At 31.5% G+C, this 24,794-nt stretch overlaps 1 protein-coding gene, 1 long non-coding RNA gene and 1 pseudogene across 2 annotated transcripts; all 3 read right to left on the bottom strand.

The window, feature by feature from the left end:
• Window positions 1-337: 337 nt before the first annotated feature.
• On the bottom strand, window positions 338-2,943 carry LOC129300985 (dihydroorotase, mitochondrial-like; annotated as a pseudogene).
• Window positions 2,944-3,008: 65 nt separating this feature from the next.
• On the bottom strand, window positions 3,009-4,619 carry LOC129300986 (uncharacterized). The gene is made up of 3 exons (XR_008590882.1): window positions 4,328-4,619; window positions 3,389-3,470; window positions 3,009-3,153 (listed from the first exon to the last, which is right to left on the bottom strand). It is a non-coding gene; the product is annotated as an uncharacterized LOC129300986 (long non-coding RNA).
• An 18,035-nt stretch (window positions 4,620-22,654) lies between these two features.
• On the bottom strand, window positions 22,655-23,810 carry LOC129300984 (B3 domain-containing protein Os01g0234100-like; the record flags this gene model as incomplete). The annotated part of the gene is made up of 3 exons (XM_054939572.1): window positions 22,655-23,334; window positions 23,422-23,512; window positions 23,604-23,810. Coding segments are annotated over 3 exons (978 nt in total), but the record flags the coding sequence as incomplete, so codon positions are not given.
• Window positions 23,811-24,794: the final 984 nt, after the last annotated feature.

Raw genomic sequence — 24,794 nt, 5'->3', positions numbered from 1 at the left:
GCCATAGAAGTCTGGTCCATTAAAACTTGTGAAGGCCTCCAAGCTTGTCGAGCGCACCGCCTTAAAACATGGAAACAATTTACAAATAATCATGCAAAGCACGAGCCTTTCCTTCCAGTTGCATCTCACAGATAGTTACTATATATATCTTATCTATATACATATATATTAAGCAAACAAAAATGTATGTGACCATATCGTCAAAGGGATCACCAGGATATTTGCTTCAAAAGATTGAAGAAATAATTATGTTGCCAGCATGTAGGAAAATAATACGATTTGAATATTGAATCCATGAGGGATAAATAAGCAATCCTAGTTCATTACTGGAACTCACCCACTTCCCCAGCTCCTTAAACCCAACAAAATGTTCAAATGAAAATAAAAGAATGTAAAATTTAACACATGATTGAGGTGTTACCTCTTCAAAGACCTTGGCATAGAGTGATAGAGCGACAGGGGAGTTGTATATGCCAGCACATCCACAAGGGCATTCTTTTTTATGTCTTTCATGAGGTGCACTATCAGTTCCAAGGAAAAACCTTTTACTTCCACTAGTAACAGCAGAGACAATTGCCTGTCCTGTGAAACAAAAATAACAATAATAATAGAATGATGATGATGATGTATAAAATTATGTGGAAAAGAAAAATATCAGAAGATGAGACAAGCAATAAGAACATTTCAAGACTTGGAAGAAAGCTGCATTCATGCCACATGTAAATCATAACATTCATGACTTTTATTTAAGTAGTTTATCCAATGAATGAAAAACAAGATTGGACTGTTTGGTTCAACTAGTATGAATCCATCCAATTTGCTGGTCTGATTTATGACCTAACCTAGGGTAGTGCCAACCCGGACCAACCCAGTTGCAACCCCACTGGTCAACTTGGTCCATTGCAATGCACTTATTTTTTAATATATTTGATAAATTTAACAGTTATGAGAAGATTATGTAAGATTTGTGGAAAGTAGACTGCAAAAATAATCTTTAAATATTAGTTGTGATAGAGACTATTTCTAAATTTTGGTTAAGCTTATTTGAGCAAAATTATTTAACTTTTTATTGGGATTTTACTGAGTTTGCTAAACTTTTGTTGGCATTGTGTGACATGTATAAGATTTTACTCTCTTCATTGAATTTTTGTTGGATTATTTGAGCAAAACTAATGATTTTTTATTTAAATATTTATTTTTTTCATATTCAAATATGAATATTTTTATGCATATAAATTAAATTAAATTATTTTAATTAAGACTGGTCTGACTCCTGACTCAGGTTGACTTTTTTTGAACCACTAGCCTTTTACCAATTCAATGACCAGTCTGCTTTCAAAACCTTGAGTTTATCTCAAGTTTTTTTTAATGAAGACTGGTATAGCACCTGAAAGATGTGAGGTTGAAATTATTTATACTCCATGGCAGAAAAATACATACTGTGGATTTCTCTTTTGAGCACTGGAAGACAGTAATTGTGAGGCTGCAAGCCAGCTTGGAACAGAGCATTGCGGTTCAGAAGAAGATGCTGTGGTGTAACAGTGGCAGCTACATAACCTGACAAAAAAAAAATCATGAGAAAATTATGAAAAATGAAATAACAACATAAAAATAGAGATCATTCAACCAAATGATTAGACATACCTTCTTTGCAAGATTCTACAAAGTTAACAGCATCCATGGTAGTAATATGCTCCATTACAACCTTCAGCTGTGAAAGCCTTTGAAGTAAAGGCTCTAAAATTGTTTCAATAAAACCTTTTCCCTATCGAAAATATCAACACTTGGATCTGTGACTTCCCCATGAACCTGTAAAGCAATTAATTCAAGCATAAGGATGTAGAAGAAAAGACATCTTAGTACTTAAAGTCAGAAAAAAGACCAGATGGATAGAGGGAAACAAGTCACTGGGTGGCTTGCCAAACACCATGCAGTTCATACTTAAGCCTTCACATGTTTATCATTGCAACATGGTGTGAAATAGGTGTCCATTACATACAAAATAGGTTCATACAGTTAAAAAGGAAAGAAAGAATGAAGAAACAAAAGTAACAATTTTTCCCAAAAAAAAAGGACAAATAAGCAAGTTAAGCGAAATCATATTGGTACCAATAATGGTATGTTCTGCTGAACCATCTCCTCTAAAACAGGAAGGCATTTTCCAAGAAGATCTGTAACGCCATCTTGAGAGTTTGTGGTAGCACCAGCAGGATATAACTTCACACCATAAACAACACCACTTCTTTCTGTCAATGCAGTCAGCATCATCAATAAATGCAATATATTTATAAAAATAAAGGCAAAGGTGGATGAACACAAAAATCTAAGCGATAGATGGAAGAGCGTAAATATATGCAACCCTAGACATGCAAATTAAACTTGCTACTACTTCTTGAAAACTCATTTTTGCCATATATTTGAATACATTTCATGGGTGAATTTCTTTTAAACTATGCACGCATAACTAGACTCACTTGCAACTTTAATCTCATCAGGGCTTGTCATGTCTGTTAGGTAAAGGGTCATCAGGGGGGAGTGAAGTTGCTGTCTCTAGGCAGTGCTTTCAAGATGGCCTCTTGATAAGCCAAAGCAGCAGCTGTGGTAGTAATGGGTGGCCTTAAATTTGGCATAACTATCGCTCTTCCAAAATGCTTTGCACTGTAATGCAGTACTAGTCAGTAATCAAGATTTGAAAATCATTTCATTTTTAGGAATATAAAAGATGCCAGGAGCAAGCATTTCTCTCATTCATCCCCTAAAAATCATCAGTGTAAATGGATTGACAACAGGCCTTTCTGTTATTGATTTTAAGTGAATTTACCTGGAAGAGATTACAGATTTGAGAAGGTCACCATCACGAAGGTGAAGATGCCAGTCATCAGGTTGTGTAATAGTAAGCTCCGTCTTTGGTCCTTTAGAATACAGGCGCTTATGCGCTTCAAATTTTTAGATGAAAAGTGTAATACCTATAACAAAGATAACAAAATAGACAATAGATGAATCATAAAATTCACACAAAAGGCAATGGTGTACATAATGATACAGTCTAGTAGTTTGAGTAATGGAAATAAACTGTTAGATTGCAGAGAAACAGTTCAGCTACACTTGAAGCCATTTGAACAGAATTCCAACATTTTCAAATTGACAATGGTCCTGGAAGGGATTAAAAAGAAAATAGCGAATTTATTATTAGAGTTCAAAATCCAAACACTTACTGTGGCCATCATTCAAGTATTGAAGAAATGAGGTGAGAACACAGCAGGACGTATCACCCCCTTTTCAATACTTGTTTTGCCACAGAAGACTAGTTAAGGAAATAAGTTTGAGCTCTTGACCAGTGAAAACAACTTCACAAATAAAGTCACTAAAAGAAAAAAAAAAGAATTACTTGGTAAGGAAGGAACAAAGTCTTCATCATTCTTGATACGACAAAGCCATCATCACAAGCACTTCAAAACTTGCAGAACTATCTGTTATGAAGAAATTATGAGATGAAAGGAAAAGAAACATATCAGTACTTTGGCAGAACCTAATTATTACTTACGATGACATGCATTTCTATAAAAAGGGAAAGGGAAATAATGAAGTAAAAGAGGACTTTGTTATCAATTGCTTGCCGTTTAGTGTAATGACAATAAGCAAAATGTAAAATGCAATAATTCAACCTAGATGTGCTTCCCAATTGTTACTGGCAACACGACTAATCAAAGGCCTGAACAATAATCCATCATACAAAAGGCCTGAATGGAATGGTACAACACTTAAATGAGAGTGGTGGCCATAGGCAGACCTTTACTACACCACTGAAATCTTTGAAATATGCATATTTGATTTAATACCCTTTTAATTTTTGTTCCAGATATTTTGACACAACTCAAGCCGAGTCATTTACAAGATCATACATCACAAGTACCTTGAGAATTTCCAAGTTTGATGATAATATAAAAAGATTAATAAACAGAATGCCAATACACAACAAATCCAACATTGCAAAACAACATTATCCAAATCATACAAGTCGCTAATAATCAAAATGAAGAGGGAAGAAGTATAATAGCCAATTACACACCATTCAAGCAAACACCAGTGCAAAATAAAATAAACACTACGTAAATATTCATAAATTCAAAGGTGTCAATATTCAACGATTACACGATCAGATACAAAGCCAACTTAAAATGAAAATTTTAAAACAAGGCAAGAAAATGTGAGGGCAAAAAGCAGAGTAGAATCATTATAATTGAGCCATTGAACAATCAACACAAAGTAAACATTTGAAGAACAAGGAGAACCAATTAAGTGGGGAGGAAGCAGAGAAGACTTGTACGATTGAAAACTACTGAGGGAGTGAGGTTGTTTGAGCGATTGAGCGAGAGGGGGGCCAAGCAGGATTTCGTCTTCTACGTACGAGTTGTCCACCGAGGGAGAACAGACACTGTGACGAAGGGAGGGCGGGTAACATCAGCGACTCCGCAGCTGTGACTGAGAGATGGGGAGGCAGAGAGTCAATGGAGTAAGGATTGAGGCGCTTATTGGGAATCTGAGAGATAAACAACATCGTGAAGCGCAAGGAAGAAGAGCGAGCGAGCATTGCTTGAGGACCACCCTTTTTATTTTAAGAGGGCAAGGGCATTTTTTCACCTCCATGTTTGTTTTTTCGAAGGATTGTTAGATATTATAAAGTCAATGGGTCAATTCTATCATTTAATATTAAAAATTCGATCTTCAATGCCTTGATAGGGTCTCATATTTGAATATTTAAATTTTAACGGGTGAGATATCATTTTAATTAGATTAATTTACATATTTTTTTAGTTATTTTCCTCCCGTAACAACAGAATTCATATTATGAGTTTTAAAGATATATAAAAATAAATCATGCTATTAGTGCAGGCATTTTAACTAATACTACAAAGATGACCCAGGACAGCACGACAATGTTTCTCTTCAATAAGAGTTATATACCTCTTCCAAGGTTATTAAATTCGAGTCTCAATAAAAATATTTTCTTCTTTCAAGATTATGAAATTCATTCAGAATGTGTCCCCAATTTATTTTATAACATTTTCTTTCTCTTTATTTATTTATTCTTAACTTCTTTTATATCACTGTGCAAGTCATCTATAAGTTTCCTGTGCATACGCTGGAAATGTCAAAGATGTAAGCCTTAGATCATTTTCTAAGAACTCAAACAGCTAGAAAGAAATTAGAAAAATGAAAACTTAGGGCTGTATGGCTTCTATTTTATTTATTATTTTTAAAAAACTATTTTGTAATATAATTTTTAAAATTGTTTTTTTCAAAACAAAATTAAATGAGAATCCATTTGGCTATGTTAATTAAAAAATAATTTTAAAATTAAAAATAAACTGATAGTTCTGATTATAAACAGTTAATGATGATAAACAATAATAAAAATTAGTCAAGATAAATATAAATTTTAATAATAAAATTTAGTATATTTTAAAAATAAAAAAAATAAAAACAATCAGAAGTTGTTTCTATTTTTTGTTTTTTAAAAAAAATGAAAATAGTTTTAAAAATAATTAAATGAAAAACACTTATTCAAACAGTGTATAAATTTTTCTATTTTAAAAAACAAAAAGCAACTTTTAAAAATAGAAAACAAACAAGCTATTACTGATTTGAGAACTGATTTGGCAACAACGGCCAACAAAAATGCATCATCATTTTTCCCTAAGTAACAACAGAATTCATATTATAATTTTTTAGTTCATAATTAATCATGTTTTATAAAATTATAATTGTTTATTGTATAAAATAAGCATATATTAATTAATCTATCATATGTATAAAATAAGCACTTGACATAAAAGATAATCATAACAAAAATAATTATAAATTAATAAAGAAATGAGAAAAAAAATACAACTATTCAAAATTCAAACTATAATTCAATCAGTAGTTATATTTTCTTCTACATAAATAAAAACTTAGCAACATACTACAACAAGTATACAATCACAAATTCAATCAGTGTCATCATCCACAAATGTGCAATCTGTTTTTCAGTTTTGTGCTCCTCAACTTCTTTACTTCCCTACTCTCTTTCATCTTCACTCCTTTTTCTGTTTACAAGAAACTGTCGAGCGCAGAAAGAAAGGGGACGGTCCAGAATTCGGATCCCAAATGCAAGCTGAGTGTGGAGCATTTTTTGCTAGAGGCCATGGTCAATATTTTGTGCTCAATCAATGTTTCATGGTTACCCTTCCAAATTGAAACTAAATCCTTCAAGATGCGAACTTTGAAGAAAAGAAAAAAATTTTGGAGCGGCTATGGAGGACAAAGAATCCGATCTTCAAGAGAGAGAAGGAGGGGGGAGACAAATAATGAGGATTGAGGCTGCAGAATGTTCTGGTCAAATGGAAGAAGGCGGGAGGTAGAAATGAACTGAAGGAATGAAATGTGAAATAGTAAATCAAAATGGTCATAAAGATATTATCACTCCAAATCCATAGTACTCAAGAGATTAACTCATAAAAAAATTATCAAGTTTGTTATTTGAAAAATGAAATTTCAAGTCTTTGTAAATAAAAAATGAGTAAAAATCATTTATTAACCATTTTTATCAGGGTATAAACATGCTTCAAAAGTATAGGATATCTGAAAGGATTGAAAGGAGTTGAAAACAATTGAAAAATTTTATGTTATTGAAAATAGAGTAATGCATCATGACTTGTGCACATTGAGTTGTATCTTACCACTCTATGCAATGCGCCATGACATAGGCACCATACAACGTAGCATGTTGCATGCTCATGATAATGGAAATAGGGTAACTTTTGACGTGTCTCAATTCTCCGTTTGATATCTGAATGACATAATTTAAGTGTCTATACTAGCTAATAGCATGAGTTTTATTTTCAAAACAAGTCACACCAGAAAGTTGGACAACCAAACACAATTTTATCAATTCTCAAATTTCACAACAAAAAAGGTATTCAAGAGTGCCAAAAGTTATTCCTAACACTCAAACTATATTCATTGGACCTAGGACTACTTGTACAACACATTACAAGCACATATATAACTTTGTACCATGAATTCATTCCTCAGCCCCTTTAATACCAAAAACAGAAAAGGGGAGGTTTTCGCATTGCATTTCAAAACAATATTCCAAATTACAATTAATTACATATTTATATACTTGCACTAGTATTTTGGCCTTATCAAATTTTACAACTTAATATGAAAACATCTCAAGACCCAATATACAAACCAAACATCCTAAACCATTATATAGTCCAAGGGTAAAACAAAAATGCATCTTAATTATTTTGTCACTAAGTCTTTTAAATACATTTTGCCTAAGTGAGTCGTAAGCCTTTTCAAGCTTGATTCATCTTGTACGCTTGTGTAATTTGTCAATTATTGTTCTAAGTTTTTTGAATCATGCAATCCCTGGTTGAATGCACATGAGTTCCACACGTGATATATTATTTCCAAAATGGCTTAGTTTTGTAACTAGCCATTTCATGTATATGTGCTAGAATGTTCCACATGTGATCTGTCTTCCAAAATAGTTTGAATTTTGTAACCATCCATGCCACGCATGATAGTAAGTTGGTCCCATGTGTGATTCGTCACACAAAATTGGCTTTGGTATTTTGCCGACCAATTCACATGTGAGAATTTGAGGGTCGCACGTTTATTTTGTCACATAGAATTGTTTGCATCTCTTTATAGTACAAAACACACATGAGTTACCCTAGTGTTCACTCTTGAATTGTCACATATGCTTGATTAAAACTTGGCTAGCTTTATTTCATGTGTAAATCATTTAGTTGCACATAAGAAATGTCACTAACGGCTATAATCACTATTTCAATAATTTGTCAACTATCAAACCTATATATGTGATACAATTCAAGCCTAGAACAAGAATTTTAATCTTTAAGTGAACTATTCATCATTTGAACATTTTTAAAAAGCTTTCAAAGTTATGCATCAAAGCATTACATTCATTATTTTTCATTCTTGATAAAATTTGTGAAAAAGCTTTCACAAGTTTCTAAGCTTTCAATTATAATTAATTTACTCCTTCAAGAAAGTTCTTTTTTGAGAGTTCTATATTTTAGTTGAAATCTTGAAAAAGAGTTTTTTCAAGTAAATTATAATAACTTGTTGGTTGTAGTGAGGTTTGTATTAAATCAAGACTAGTCAATTCTTGAGAGTTGTACTGTGATTGCAAGCACTTATCGAAGCTTGTGAGTTTAGTTGAAAATTGTAAGGGTGATCTTAAGGACAGGACATAGGCTAAGATTTGGGCTGAACTGTGATGAATCTCTTATGTCTTATTTCTTAACTTCTTGCATCTATCTTTCTCTCCTTCAAGTTCTCCAAAAAAATTTAATGTCATTCAATTCATTCTCTCTTGGGTGCTAGCCAATCCAATAGCTATAACACCAAATAAGGTTCTATCTGTATGACTGGACTATCCAAACTCATCAATTGTGAGTAACGACTTGGCCAAAGATCACATGACTTACTCTCGAACCACGGTTTCCCCACTCTCGAATCTCTAGAGTGTCATATATTCTAAGCTAATATCCTCGATAAATTGGTGAAGATAACTAGATTCTAATTTCTTGACAAACTATGGGACAGTCCCTCAACAAACTATGAGACAAGGCTATACTCTCTTGTACTAAAAGTTAGCCAAAAATACTATAGAGATTTTATCTACTCCTCTCCCTAGGCGAATTCCCACCTATTAATTATGCCATATACGATGCTCACTTATTATTCACAATTTCATTATCAAAAAACAACACATTAGGCTCACACCCATGCACTACTCAAGTGAGCATCAAATCTCATTTCACATTTATCATATATATTCATCATTTTTAACCTTAACACATTCATTCTTTATCACATATTCATTATACTTCTCATTCCAATATACATATATATTCATAGTTTTGAAAATCACTTTGGATTTCAAATTTACATGTCAAGACAATACACAAATTGTGCATGAACACAATTTACTCAATCATCAAGACTTAAGGCATGCTTTCACATTCATAAATTTAACCATACATGCAAACATGCACATTGTACATTAAAACACAATGAATAAATAACTACACAAAATAAGGTTCCCTTAGTTATTTCAAACCTTTGAGAAATTAAATGTTTACCCTTCAATATTTTAGCTTCTAAGCTTGATTTCCCAATCCAATATGATGCCCAATTGCTTAATCTATAATTAAACAATTCTAATATTGTCAAGAACGCACCTTCAACTCTCACACTTCTACTTCTACAATACCCAACATCTTTAATTTTTACCTTTGGGCTTACCCATTAGGCTTATTAACTCTATTTAGTTTCCAATAACATTAGTGAGCCATTAAACCTCCATTTATGGCATTGCAACACTTCCAACAACCCTAATTAATACCATTTTAGGATATTAATGAGGCTTACCTACCAAAGATATCAAAATTCATTCTTTCTAGATTTAAATACTCCAATCAACTCCCATTAACTCCATTTGAGTCAATAGGTTTGGGCCTATAACCTATTTGGACCAAAAATCATCCCCCATTATTAAACCCTAACTAAAAACTTCAAGCAAATGGAAGAGAATGGAAGGTTAAAGTCTAGGGTACTTACCTTTGGTGATTAATAACTCTAAAATGTCCTAAATATCCTCCAAATGTGAACCATAGCAAATACTCTTATTTGCTCTTCATTTTCATCCTTTTCTTTCCTTTAGTGCACATGCAACATACGTCTTGGCACATGGCACAGAGAAGCCCTCCTACTTCAGTGGTCATTTATACGCCACAATAAAAGTGCTGCAAGTTGCGACATGTGGCACAAAGATACTTTCTTTATGTTTTCACAGCATTCATGCAACAGTGTACGAGCTTAATTTTTTTCTTGTCTTTAAATAAAAGCCATATTACAACTACTAGGGGCATTTTTGTCTGATCAATTATCACATACTATACCATTATAAGTTGAAAGTCACAATTAATTCAGGATATTTTCATCAGTGTACTGTTTAAGTATTGTAGTTGGTCCACCAACTTTTAGATATGGAATGTTAAAAGTCACAATTAATTGAGCATATTTTTATCAGTGCACTATTTAAGGATTGTAGCTGGTCCACCAACTTTGTAGAATTGATATTTTTTATCATAAAATATTTAATAAGAGGTCTTACCATTTTTATATTTTTTTATAATTGAAAAATACTACCTTTTACTCTCTTTCACCTTCTCTCTTCCCCCTACTTTCTCTAGTAGATTGCTTTCATCTTTAGCAAGGGAGACCCTTACTTGGTGAGCATGGATGCTTCCTTCACCATGTTGAACATAAATGTATGCATTGCTACTAGCCTCTTAACCTAGGTTGTCCTTAACATCATCTTCTTCTACAAGCCCTTAATCATTGGTGCAATTCAAGGCATGATCACCAACCTTATTAGCATCACCTCAATAGCAAGTAATTAATAAACTACAATCTAAGAGATCATCAAAACTCTTCATTCACTCCATACTCATTCACACATGCACTCTTATTCTTCAGGTGTTGTGCAAGGATAGGTTGCCATCGTCATGGGCATATGCTCAGGCTCTATTTCTTGGGTGACTATGATTATGGTCCACAAGAGATCCAAGCTACTTCAGAAGGTAGATGACACAATGGCCATGTTTCACACTCATGCCATTGCCATAACTCTCAGAGGAATCCTATTAGGCCTCTTTGTCAAGCCTAAGCTCAACTTTCTATTCTATGGCACTTATAACAAATATATAAGCCTCTTTTATGATCTCAAAATGAACAACACCAAAATTGGGTTTCAACAAGTCAAGTTCCAGCTCCTAAGCATTTTGTATGTCATGTTGTCTAATATCATTGTTGCTAGCTTGATATGTCTACTCATTCTAGTGTTGATGCCTTTAAGGATGTCAGACAAGGATATGGAGATAGGAGACGAGGCTACTCATAAGGAAGAAGCATATGCTATATAGAGTTAAGGTGACAAGCTTGACAACTTTGTTTTAGAGTATTTGAGTTTTAAGTTTTGTGACACAACCCCCTTATGACTTTCATGTTGGAGGTCTACCTTCTTGAGTTTCTCACAGTAGGCATAGCCACAAGACACCTTATGAGTCTCCAAGATATTGATTTTGTGGCTAAGATGGCTACGTGGTTCAACCATATTGCTCAAGGTCACGAAGAAGAGAGAGGAGAGAAGGAGAGGGATGGGAAGGGAGGAGAAAAGGAGACAAGGGGTAGAGAGTAAAAATATTAAAAAATGAATTGTAGGGCCTACTAATGCCAACAAACGAGGAAGAAAATGATAGGGTGAAGGGAGAGGGAATCTTTAACATTAATGACAAAATTGTTTCATAGTTAAGTTTAAAGTACCTAGTGACTTTTCAAGTAAAGTTAAGAGGCAAAAATGACATTTAACTTTTTTCTTATCACTACCTTCCCTCTCCTTCCCAATTGTAAAACTGTAATGAGAGAGACAATTATGATTTATTTTAAAATATCATTATTTAAGTCAAGAAAAATGTGAGGACAAATAAATTTTAATTTTAATTGGGTAACATGATAATTTAAGAGGACATGAATTTTCTACATATTGAAAAATGTATCTATATATATATACTAATGAAGCAATTAAAAAAATGAAATTATTTAAATTTTTTTTTAGACATGCATGCAATAACCTACACATATTAACCATTGACACTAATTAGTCACATAGAGGGCAACTACCATCCACATGCATTGCACGGATGATTAGTAATGCAATCTTAGAAGAATATAAACAAAAAAACCCTTAAATAATTTAGTTAAATGGAGTAATTAATAATTTAATGAATATAAAGTGTTTTAGTTATTAGAAGTCGTGTACAATCAAATCTTCATAGGGAAGGAGAATAGTTCTAATTACTTTATGGTTTTGAAAAAAATGTTTTAATTGATAAAACACATTTTTTTATAAGTAAACAATAGAGTGGCCTCCCTTCTATTTTACTTAAATTGTAGAGAACTCTTCTTTATTTTCAAAACATACACTTTAATCCAAATGCTAACACCATGGAATATTACATTAAATATTCTAAAATATATAATTTTATTTATAATTATATTAAAAATTTTAAAATTGTTATTTTACCCTTCTAATCTAATTTTCTACTTTCTCTCCAATTTTAAAAAATTTAACTAATTATGTTGATATTTAAATAAATAATTTAAATTTTGAGTTAAAATTAATAAAATAAAAAATATTATTTTGTCCAATTTATATATTTAAATTTTAGAAAATATTACTAAATAAATACATTTTTACAACTAAAAAAATTTAAAGGGAAAATATAACTTTGAATACCTACAGTTTGCTCTCATTTTGTTATTGGTCCCTACATCTTTTTTCACTGTTTTAGGTTCCTCTGATTTTATTTTTCAATGAGGACCTAAAATATTGAAAAATAAAAGTATATAGATCTAAAATATTAAAAAAAGTATAGGGACTAATAATAAAATGCAAACAAAGTATAGAGATCTAAAGTTATATTTTTTCAAATTTAAAATATAAAAAGTTAAAAAAACATATGCATTGATTTTTTTGGCAATTTGAATAATTTTTAAGAAATATTTATATTTAGAGAACAAATATTTTGGTCACACATATGTAACTTAATGATTAATTAATGATTGGGTGGATGGAAATAAAATTTTAAAAATAGAGAGGTTGTTTGTCTTTTGTAAATATTTATAATAAGAGAGGTTCATATAGGTTTCTAAAATAAAAAAAGTAGTATTGTAATTAAGAAAAAATATAGGAAAATTCAGGGTATTTTACTATAAACAATATGTCAATATAAAATTAACCTCTTTTTTAGTTGGAGGGAACAGAGAGGAATTCTTAATGACTTCAATTTAATATATTTTAATTAAAGAAAATATGTAAATAAAAATAGCAAGAAAAATTAATTAAAATCTTTAATCACCACTTCTTCGTTTTTTTTTAAATAGAGGTCATATATCTCTACTGATAACACTCAACTTGATTATACAAGCATGTGTCATAAGTGAATGTAAATCCCCTTGAAGACTGGGACATTGTCATAGGCGGCTCCATTTTGAAATTCCTACATTAGAAGAGCATAGCTTTGTGGTCAGTTCAAATGTCTTCTCCTAGCGTCAAATTTTCCCTCATGTTACTTTTTCTACTTCCATGTGTTTCAAATATCTGGGACTTTTACCTACTCATTAGGATCACATTATTCTATAATTTAAATATTATTAAGATGACATTATTCTATCAGTCAAATATACACTTGAAAATGTCATATTTTTCAAAAAAATAGGTAAAGTAAAAACCTTCAATTTATAGAGATGTGAGAGCCAAAGTATACTTAGTTATCAAGTGTCTTAAGTTGCCTGTAATAGCCCTTTTTGAAATAAAAAAATAATTAAAGATTTGTATTAATAAATTCATTTTTTAGGATCTTACTCTGAGAAGCCAATAGAGGCACACCAAATGCCCATTTAGTATAACGGGTTCCTACTCAACATCTTGACAAAAAATATTAACAAAAAAGATCCAACACATATAAGGGAATAAAAGCTAATAAAATGGAAAGTTCAACATATCATAACAACCAACTACTAGAATGGTCTAGACCTCAAAAGTTTACAAGAGAATATTTTTAAAAAGTATCAAAAATCACAATTAATTTAATACCTAGCACTTGTACAATAACTCCATATTATAGTACATATACCAAGTACAATAAATAGTAAATAACTCCATAATAGTGTGGTCTATGTGAAGAGGGAAAGATCACTAGTATGGTGTCTTCCCAGTATCACTAAAATTATCACTTGAAAAATAGTAAATTGAAGGGTGAAATAAAATATCTCAGTAACCAAGGATTTAAACTTCTAATTATATTATACTATATTTAGTTAGTAGATTCCAATGTATGAAAAAAATGGAAATGACCACCTTTTGGTACACAGTTTAGTGAATCTATCCATACTGCCCCTTTCCCTTCTACTATAAGTAATTTAAGATTTAAGCCAATAAGGGATGCACATTTTAAGAGCTTACTGGCCTTAGTTTGGTGACAATAGCCCTAACACCTTCCATTGCCAAGCCACAAGTATGGTTTAATGGAGTTTGTTGGAACATAGTTTAGAGTTACATACCATTACTACATGGTAATAAAAGGATAAGACATATCAACGACAATAGTCCAACTCAGCCAAAATCTATACATATATAATCCACGGTCAACCATACATTTACCCATTATCTACATTTGCATATCTTTTGAGTTTCCATTTAAGAATATAAAAGAACTAAAAACCCTTAGTTACTTATACTCTTTAATTTAGAAGGGGATACTCAACTAGATTCCAAACCAAACTCCCTAAAAAAAATTTGGCACCTATTTAGGGATAAATGTAGCCTATAATCCAAACATCATCTTCAAAACCCTATCATAATCAAGTATTATAATTTTTAGCATTTAAATGATTTCCTAAGTATCAAATCTCAAGTTGAAAAATGAAAAATCAAATCAATTCCAAATCTCGTCAAATTTTAAATGCATCTTTTTAGTGTCCAAAGATTCCAACTGAAACAATGGTTTAGTCAAAACGTCACTCAATTGTTCGATAAAGAAATCCCAAGAAAATTTGGATTAATTAACCCATAATCCAACAATTATTATACATTCCAATCTAGCCAAAAACTCAAGTTCCATAGGGTATCTCTAGTTTATAGCAATTCAAAAATTGCATTTACTGTAACATCCTAAATTTATAATCCTATGTTAATGATTGATTATGGATTGAATTAGTGATTTAATATGGGATTAGGGTTCTAGATAGTGAAGTGTTATATTAACTCATTGGGATGTTATTTGAACAGATATAAGAGAAAGAAAGAAGTTCTGAAGCAGAGCGTGTGAGCATAGTGAGGATTGTCCTCACTATGCCACGTACCACAGCAGAGAATAGACGCACCGCGGTGCATGGTGCATAAATTAAATTAATTGGGACGTATCTAGCTTGTGAAAACAGAAGAAGAATTAGAGAAAGGAAGGTCTGGCATGGAGAAGAGTCCAAGCTATGCTAGGGCATTGAGTTTCAGGAGCAAGAGCAACATTTCTGACCTGTTACTTATCGGATAAGTCTCGTATTGCCTTAACCTTTATTTTTACCTTGTTTGCTCTTATTTTTGACCAGTGAGAAATTGAATTCGAAAGTTTCAAGGAGTTGATTTCTTACTTTAAAGTAATAGAAAGGTTCTCCAAAACTAAATTAATACTTTGTGATTGGTTTGAGTCGAAATGATAAAGCTTTAAAATTATAAGCACAATTTGACCTAATATAGAGAGAGAGTAGTAAGAGAAATTTGGCTAGGTAAAGTTTAAAGCTTGTAATAAGGGGTAATCAGTTGTGGTACGTGTGACCAAGTGTGAATTTTGGAATTGATAGCAATTAGGTGTTTAATTGCGATAATTGACACTTTTTTCAATAGTGAAATTGACTTTGGATGTCAATTTTGTGTCAATTCTAGTGTGTGGCACATAAATAAGCAAAAAGAGATTCAAGTAAGGAAATTACAAGAGTAACCCTTTTTATCAGACAGAATGGTTGAGGTAACCATATAGTTTATTATGTTTATTAACTATTATAACTGTGTAGAAGTAAAAATGAAATAGTGAATTTGTTATTTTATAAGTTTTATGCATGATTTGATATTGTAAATGGTTTTAGCATGAACATTAATTTGTGAAATGAAATTTGAAAGGTTATTAGTTTTGATTGATACATATGTTATGTGTAAAAGGGTATGTTATGGAAATATGAAAAAAGGCAATGAAAATTTTGAAAAGAGCATGATCATAGGGGGTAGGAGTTTACTCAGGATATGTGGGAATGTGTGTGTGGAGAAGTGAGTGAAAAATCTATATAGTCGGGCTGGCACCATGGGACATTTGGTGTAGCATTTTATGGGTTATTACAATGGATAATTCGGTACAACATACTATGGGACTATTACCATGGGACATTTGAGTAGTTTGGCAACTCCCTAGTTCTTGTTAGGATGCAATTAAGAATCAATGATGCCTCTATCATAAGTATGTAAAAATGAAAATCATAGTCTATAGATGGGTTAGATTAACCTTAGCCGGGTGTTTCTACCACCGAAAGTGTACTTGAGTCAATAAGTGGTTGATCTAATAAAGCCTATGATTTCGTGTTAGGGAGCATTAAAGGTTTGGTGGTTAGATAATCATGCTAGGTGTGTATTTATGTGAAAATACTTTAAAAAGATGAATTTTTTTCACTTTGATATATATATATGGTATTACCCTAGTTTTATTACTTTGGCATGGTTATTTGTGATAATAAATATTTAACTAACTATATTGGTTACTAAAATGTTTATCTCACCCGTGGTTATTTATATTTTTCAGATTCTGGCACTATTGGTTCAAAGGGGAAAGACATAGGCTAAGCTGTCATCTTTTACTAAAGCCTTTGTAAGAATTGGGTGTAATGAACTTGCATGTTATTAAATAAGAATGTGTGTAAGTTGCCTTAGGACTCAAAACATGTGCATGATGTGGTGAATGTATGCTTTATTGATGTTAAACTCCTTAGCCTTTATATATATGTGAGTGTGATAAAATGATAGTGTGGGATAGTGGATAGAGTATTTTGGGTGAAAATATGATAAATGTGTGAAGTGTATGTTATATTTGGCCTTATATGAGATGAAGAAGGAAGGATGAGAATTTGCCTAAGTTATGTGTTATAGACAGTTTATAGGCCAAATGTGTGTATGTGAGTTATATTGTGCATATGAATTGTTAATCAAGTTTTTATTGTCCATTTCGACTTGATTAAGGCTCAAAAAGTGGTTAATGACATATGGTTTCGAATTGAGATGCTTGAGCGGCAAATTTTGACTTAAAACTGTCAAAATGCACTCGGTGTCTAAATTTTAAACAGGATATTGGATTGAAACGAAACTAGTGTCATTAGTTAGATTTTGAAACAAGCTTTGTGTAGGTACTTGAACCACACTAATTGGATATCGGATGTGAGAATGACACACATGAAATTTGCACCATAATTTACACTATGACAACAAATTCAAGTGTGTATGCTGCAGTGCATGTATCCGCATGCCATGGCACACGACACAAAGAGTCACGCTGTGGTCTCTATGCCACATGCCATGACACATGTGGCACGAGCTGTAGCACATTGCCCCTATTTTGACTTAATTTGATTGTAATGCACATGTTTTCTTGTTCTTTGATACACTTATACCTATTGCTTCTGCTTTGTGTAATGTTTTATAATTTGAATAATTTATGAAATGATTTTGCAAATGTTTTCTTGAGATCTCACAGTTTTCAAACTACATGATTCTGGATTGATTAGTAATACAAGTATAGTGATGTTAGTCAGGGCATTGCATTCACAACTATCAAAATCATTAAAACCTTAACATCATCTTATAAAAGCTTAAGGTTTCATTAAATTGCTTAAATATTCAAAATCAACCATCCAAAATTCTAAACGAAACTTAGACTTACTTTTAGAAGTTAGAAAAGTTCTCCAATCTACCCAAAACATGGACCTAAGGCTATCATGCAACTAAATCCCAATAAATCTCATATCCTCATCAGTTGCGAAAGAAAAAGAGGAAGAGAAATGTAACCATATACCTCAAGTAAGCAATGAAAGCCTCAATGGCCTTGGATTTTCAGCTTATACTCCTTAGACTATCCTCCTCTTTCATAGATCCACACCTGAAAATGAAAACCCTCACATTCTATTATGATTCCCAAAATTTAAATGCTAATCCTGACATTCACTATTATTTTCTTCGAATATTCTTCTACTTGTGGTTGAGGCCTACATTTTGACTAGTTAATAGGGAGGCTAACGTCTACATGTAGTTGACTTTTTCAATAAACCTGTATGCTTGTGGAAGAAGGTAGGAATTTCATAAATTAAAAAATTTCCCTATTTACACCTAGAAACAAAAGAATTACCCTTTCACAAGTTACAAGAGTTTAGAATATTTGGGATGATACATTAACAACATGCATAGGTAAGTATAACTTTGTCGCACTTGTTCCAATTCTTTAGCAATACTGTCACTATCCTTAGCACTAGAATAATTATAACAGAAACTTAATACTAGTGCAGATAGAGATCGGCAAAACTAATAACAATGAAAAAAAGCATTATATCTTCTAAATTCAAAGAGATGAAATAAAAAAAGTTGGTAAAGGAGGATATGTATGATATATGCTAAAGAAGCAAGTTGGTGCAAAATTACAGTGGAGGGGAGGGAAAATTCTTCTCTTAACCCTCCCCTAAAAATATATATATATATATATATAAAGGATGTGCCATGTGTATATCTTATATGGAATTATTTTAGATACATAATTGTAGAAAAACAAAATTGCACTTATTAAAGGTCTATATTTAAGAACGTGTCCTGGGAGAGGTAAGTGACATGAATCAAACCACATACCAAAAGTAGAAGATATCAATACTATCATCCTTGTTAGAAGCAACAAACAATAAGTTATATCATTAGTAGGCATGTCATAAAGTTATAGAAAAATAATAGTGCATCATGAAGAATGCAAAAAGATGAGATGCATTTTTCAAAGCTTTTGAAATTAAGAAGCTTAGAAAGGAAAATTTAAGAGACCCATATTCAAAACTCAAAAAGGATTTATTAAGCATGCCTTATGGGCTTTTTTCTTTCAAAATTCTTGAAAAAGAAATAGTAGGAGGACAATAAACACTTCGTTAATATGAATAAAGTACTTGTAGAGTTAAGGTCGGATCTTATCATAAAAATAAATACCACAACCATAATGATGTTTGGCAATTGAACACTCACGTATCCTCTACATTCTTTCCTTTTTGGCCTATCCATCCATATCTAATCATGGTAGAACCTACACATACAAAGAACTTTAAGGTTTTACACAAGAAAGTTGATGGGAACAATGAATAAACTAAATAATAGATAGAAAATCCTTGCAAAAAATACTTGCTATTGATAACATCAAAAATAGTTGACTCTATCCAATTACTTTGCAATAATTCCAAAAACTGCAATTAGTGTTCAACCATATTGATCAAAAGTACACCAAATAATAACAACACACTCTTCCCTTTCTTTTTGCAATGGTATCACAAAAAAATTAGTGATATGAGATACAATAACATTAATTTTTAGATAGGCTCAAGCTATACAAAAAGTAAATCCTTATAACTAAATTTGTTAGATATGATATGAATTTGATTCAAACGTATGTTTTTTACACATACACATGATGAATAAGTTAGTCATCCAGATCATTAGTTCTTCATCTACCATGTTCATGGTAAGTACAGTAAAGAGATTAGATCTTAGAGTGAGTGCCTACTAGTAGAAAAAATTCATATCAAGTTAATTAATTGAGGTAAATACTTTCTGTAACTTTTTTCTCCTCACTAAGCAATATGAGTATAAGACAAATTCTTTTAATTGATTTGATCGCCATCTTCAATGCTAATCTCCTATTTGTAGTATGAATGAAATGCAAGAGCCAAGCCATATAAAACAAATCATAAGACAATAATAGTGAAAGTTATTTCACCAATAAACCTAATTGACTGCAAATAAAAACAATTAAAAGGATAATTCATTAAAAAGTGTACAACATAATTGCAAAAGCATGAACATAAATCACATAACTGACTTCCAATCTTGCCTTCAATGGAGCCAAATATTAATGATATTAGTAACTTCTTGCACAATCTAGATAACTCTTTGACTTATAGAGAAACAACACAATCAAATGCTAAGCTTCTAATTTATTCTTAAAAAAAGGGATCATGAAGGGGGACAAATATATATCTACTTACCAACTTGACATTATAGCAAATCTAGCTTACTGGAAACTAAAATCTTAAATGACCCAGGATATAGAACAATCTCTCTCTTTGTGTCTCTCTCTTAATGAAAACTAAAATCTATATTACCAAAAGAGATCAAGTACTAAGAAAGACAAAAGCAAGAAAAGAAAAGAGCTAAAGGAACATTCTTCATCATTCTCCACCTCCTGAAAGAAAGGTATAGGTTGATCAAGAATTATGAAAGAGGAAGCCACTAAATGACCATGTTTGGCTAATAAATTAGAATCCCAAATTACATATCTATAGACCAAATTAATAAGAACAAACTAGTTCCTAAGATATAAAACAATAATTAATCTCAATATTTCCATAGCCGTCCAAAAATTGAGTTTAGCATATCTACTCCTTTATGAAAGAAATTAAAACATGGTGAAGTAGATAAGCACTTCAACAAAGATAAAATCAAGAGATGGGATTATTATTTACTACTTTGCATAAAATCAAATTGAAGAAATATTAGTAAAATGACTCAATAAGAATTTAACAATTTAATAATGAAGGTGTCTATGGATACAATGAATACCTCCTTGCCCTCTCCTTCTCCTTGTAATCTTATTTTATGAAAGACAAACACTTTAGATAGCGAATTAGATAAATAGAATTTTGTTCATAAAACTAAATAAGCTAATGATAATAGAAAGTTATATATGCCCTTGGGCCAAAGATGAGTCTATGATTGGCTTCTTCTTTGTGCTTTGATTTTTCCTAAATAGGGGAGACAAGACTCAAATTTGCAATTTCATCAAGGCATTATGAAAATTATTTGCTCGAAGAACTCACCTTTAATCATGTCTTATGCTAAATCAAAAAAGGGTGATGCTTCGCCAATCTTAGCTTCTCAAATCCATTACACAAATGAAAGAAGATAGTTATAACTTGAAATTTGAAGGAAAGAAGAGGTTGTGAAAGATCCCACTTGCATTGCTATCTCACCCAAACAGTTCACTAGTAGAAGAATAACACAAATATAAAAGAAACACAATCTCACCCAAACAATCATTTTTACATTACTATCTATTCCTATTTGATGATTCCTTTATTGAATAACCTGCAGTCAAATTAAGGAAAAATGATTGAGGAAAATTTAATTTCATTAAACTAAATTAATTTATATTAGATAAAAGAAATAGAATATGCAAATTTCATTCCACTAAGTAGGAATTGCATTGAAAAAGACACAGAATATCAATGTAGGTCCCATTATTATTCTTTCTTAAGCTAATTACTATAAAAAAGAGTTTCAATAAATTGAAAAATGACATCAAACTTTTCAATTGAAGTGATTTTGATTTCTCTATTTGAGAATATGAGTGTAAAGGATGATTGTAAGAAAAGTTAACATCCTACCTTTGTGTTTGTTGTCCAACAGAAGGAGCATATATTTGTCTATGTTTTTCTAAAATAGTCTAAGGGATTTAATTTCCTAAATTTTTTTTAATAGAACTTATCCTAGTAATGTCATGGATAACAAGGATACAATCAGTATAAGGAAAAAGAATAATGAGGCATCCTAATCACACAATATTAGATTCCTAGCTATACTAAGGAAGTCTTTTCTATACAAAACCAAGGTCCTATTCATTATTGTTTCCTTTCCAAATGACAACAACAACAACCCAATTATCCTTTAGGTGACTTGGTGTATATATCCACTTTCAATCTTGCACTTCTCATTATATTGTACTTGTTCATCATGAGATAAGTAGCATTTCTCCAACATATAGTTAGTGAGCAAAGGAGTTTTATGTCTTGAAGAGCTTTATATATATATATATATATATATCTTCATTGCTACAGAGAGAGTTACATCTAGCTACCGAAAATTGAAATAAATATATGAAAAAATTACACGCCATGGGATTTGTTTTGCTCTGGGGTCACCTGCAATAGAAATTTCCTAGATTATAAAGATGTAATAGAAACGTCTTCAAGATTAAGATGTCATATAACTCCAAATGTGTAATAGTATGTTCAAATAGTGGCCAATGTAAATTGGTGTTCAAATTTGCAACATCAATATATCCCCTATCACTTGGTTCATGATCAATAGAAAACTCATTATAAGCATTGGTCTTATACTTTCGTGTTGATTCTCAAGTAGAACCTATCTAAGATTTAACTATTGAAACAAAACCTCTAGTTTGTCAAAAACTTGTCACAAATTCCATTTGAAGGAGGAACCAATTGCATTAATCCATTAAATTGAAGGATACAAGCAATTGAATTTACAACAAGATCTATTATATTATGATAATTTTTTATATACATGGATCACATACTTTTACCTAGAAAAATATTTGATCTTAAGTTTGTATATGCAATAAAAAATGATTAACTCTAGAGCTTCCCAATGAAATATAGAGCAACTCCAAGGATCCACTCCAGAGAACTATTTATACGTAACATTTGTTACACCTTGAACTTAAGCTCAATCATTTTTGAAGAGACAAAATTTGAATACTTTCATGTGACATGATAGTCATGTGAATAAAGAATTTAGAGCAAAATTTGTTTCTTTTTCTACAAGTAATTGATTTTTGTGTCTATATCTTTTATTACATAACTACTATTATGCTTCATGAGAAAATTTGAATATAAAAACACATCAAAGAAAGCATCAATATATGTACCTATATCACCAATGAGCATTAGCAAGTTCTTGAAACTCAACCTCCAACATCTCAGGGTTTGGATTTAGAGAGTCAATCTCACCATCAAGTCTTTTTATTGTTTCTTCAACTTCTTCAAGTTTTATTTCAAGATCTTTCTTTTCTTTTTCAATGTGGTCTTGATCTTTCCTTGCCTCCTCGTAGCTCTTAAGTTCTGAAGCTAAAATCATGAGCTGTTCTAGCCTAGTAAGCAAGAACCTAACGTTCATGCCCCATGTTTCAAGGCCTTTTAACTTTTTATGCCACACGACAAAACTACTTGAAGGGGTTGTGATCTTGCTAGCTTTAATGGCATCAGAAATATTAATGATCTCACGAATCATTCCAATGACTAGTTGACAATTTTGACCTCCAAGAAGATGCTTATGAAGAAACATTTGCTGACTACAACAAAGTTCATAGTATTTGGTTTTGAGGTGTTGGGGTAGTTGGGAGTCAAGTACCAAGCCATTAACCACGATGCTAAAATTATCAATACTTGTTACTTGTTGGAAAGTGATCATAGATCTCGCCAATGCAATCCCATTCAAAGCTTCAAGACCAACATTTTCTTCTAAATCATCACTTGTGAAGTCAAGGTGATTTGACAGTGGTATAGCATCACATATCATTCTGTTATTGTTTAAGTCATTTTCTTGAGGAACATCTAGAATGATGAGATCACAAAAATCAATTAGAAACATAGGAATGTCAAAGTAAACAAAGGAATGAGAATTACATATAGGAAACATACCAAGATCATGTTGTTGCATGCAACTGTTTAAATATAGAAGGCTTAGAGCGACATCCATTTCATTTGACATATGAGATCTTATGATGTACACCTTAGGACATGAAAGACATTAAAGATTACCAACTTGATAACTTGAATAAAGCATTGTGACAAATTCTCATCATGATGAAACAGTTATGTACCTTGAACCTTAAAGGTTGGATTAAATGGAGAACTAAAACGTCACCCTCATGTAAATTATGAGCTGTGGAAAACCCTTTCCAACCACTACTTAAACCTATCTTATCGGTAAGATACTTTGTTTTATATTCTTTTCCACTCTCATCTTCTAAAACAATCATAGAATCAGTCTTGGGCAAATTCACCTCGCAGAAATGTTTAGGAAGGCCCTGCCATTACAAAATGTAGTTCTAAGTATATCATTCTTGTACCTCACATGCATTTGTCATCAGATTTTAAGATAATATAACTTTTAATTCTTAAAATTTCTTTTAATTATTGATTTCATCATTAAACTTTGACTCAATATAACTCATTTCTCATAATTTATCAAGTGAAAAATTTATAGGGATTAAGTTGTATTGAATCAAAAAACTATGAAGACTAGATTGTTTTGAGTCAAAATTTAGGGACTAAATTAATGAATTTAGAAAGCAAAAGTTATATTTTTCATCAAGTTTTTGTCAATAAAGACATGATATGCGAGATTTAATAGTTTTGAAAGACCCCATATTTAATTAGAAGAAATATATATTCATGTGAGTTTTCATCAATGAAGATGATAATAACTAACACTTAAAAGCAATGCTTTAGTTTCATATTAAAGAATTGATTTTACCAGCCAAAACCCGCCCGACACATGAGACAACAACATTATTTTTATCAAACTTGGAAATTCAGGAGATAGAGTTCTTTGAAGTTCCTTCGCTTGTTCCACAGCTTGTGATTGAGAATTATTGATTGATCTTGTCGGCCTATATAAATAGAGTACAAGTATGAATATGGAGCCATTGTCTTCTATATTCTACAATATAAAGGTGACAAAGTAAATCAATTAATTGGCTAACCTCGAAAGTCTTTCTGGGTTCCTACTTGTAACCTGCTCAAATTTCTATTTGATAAGACACATCATAGTATAGCAAAATATATCATGCATTTAAATTTTGAAATGAACTATAATTTATTTTTTTGTGACAATGAAACTTGCAGTTCCTTAAATTTATCTTAGTTATTGATTTAGTCCCTGAAATTCAATCTATATCGATTTGATCCTTTATATTTTTAAAATTATCATATGAGTCTTTGAAGTTTTAAAACATAAATTGACTTTTAAAATAATCTAATGTGCAAAGTATATTAATGACTTGACATAT

This window comes from Prosopis cineraria, unplaced genomic scaffold (assembly GCF_029017545.1).
Source record: "Prosopis cineraria cultivar Desert tree isolate PC_DT_omini unplaced genomic scaffold, ASM2901754v1 PC1836, whole genome shotgun sequence".
Classification (NCBI taxonomy): domain Eukaryota; kingdom Viridiplantae; phylum Streptophyta; class Magnoliopsida; order Fabales; family Fabaceae; genus Prosopis; species Prosopis cineraria.
This window is presented reverse-complemented; position numbering and strand designations above follow the sequence as displayed.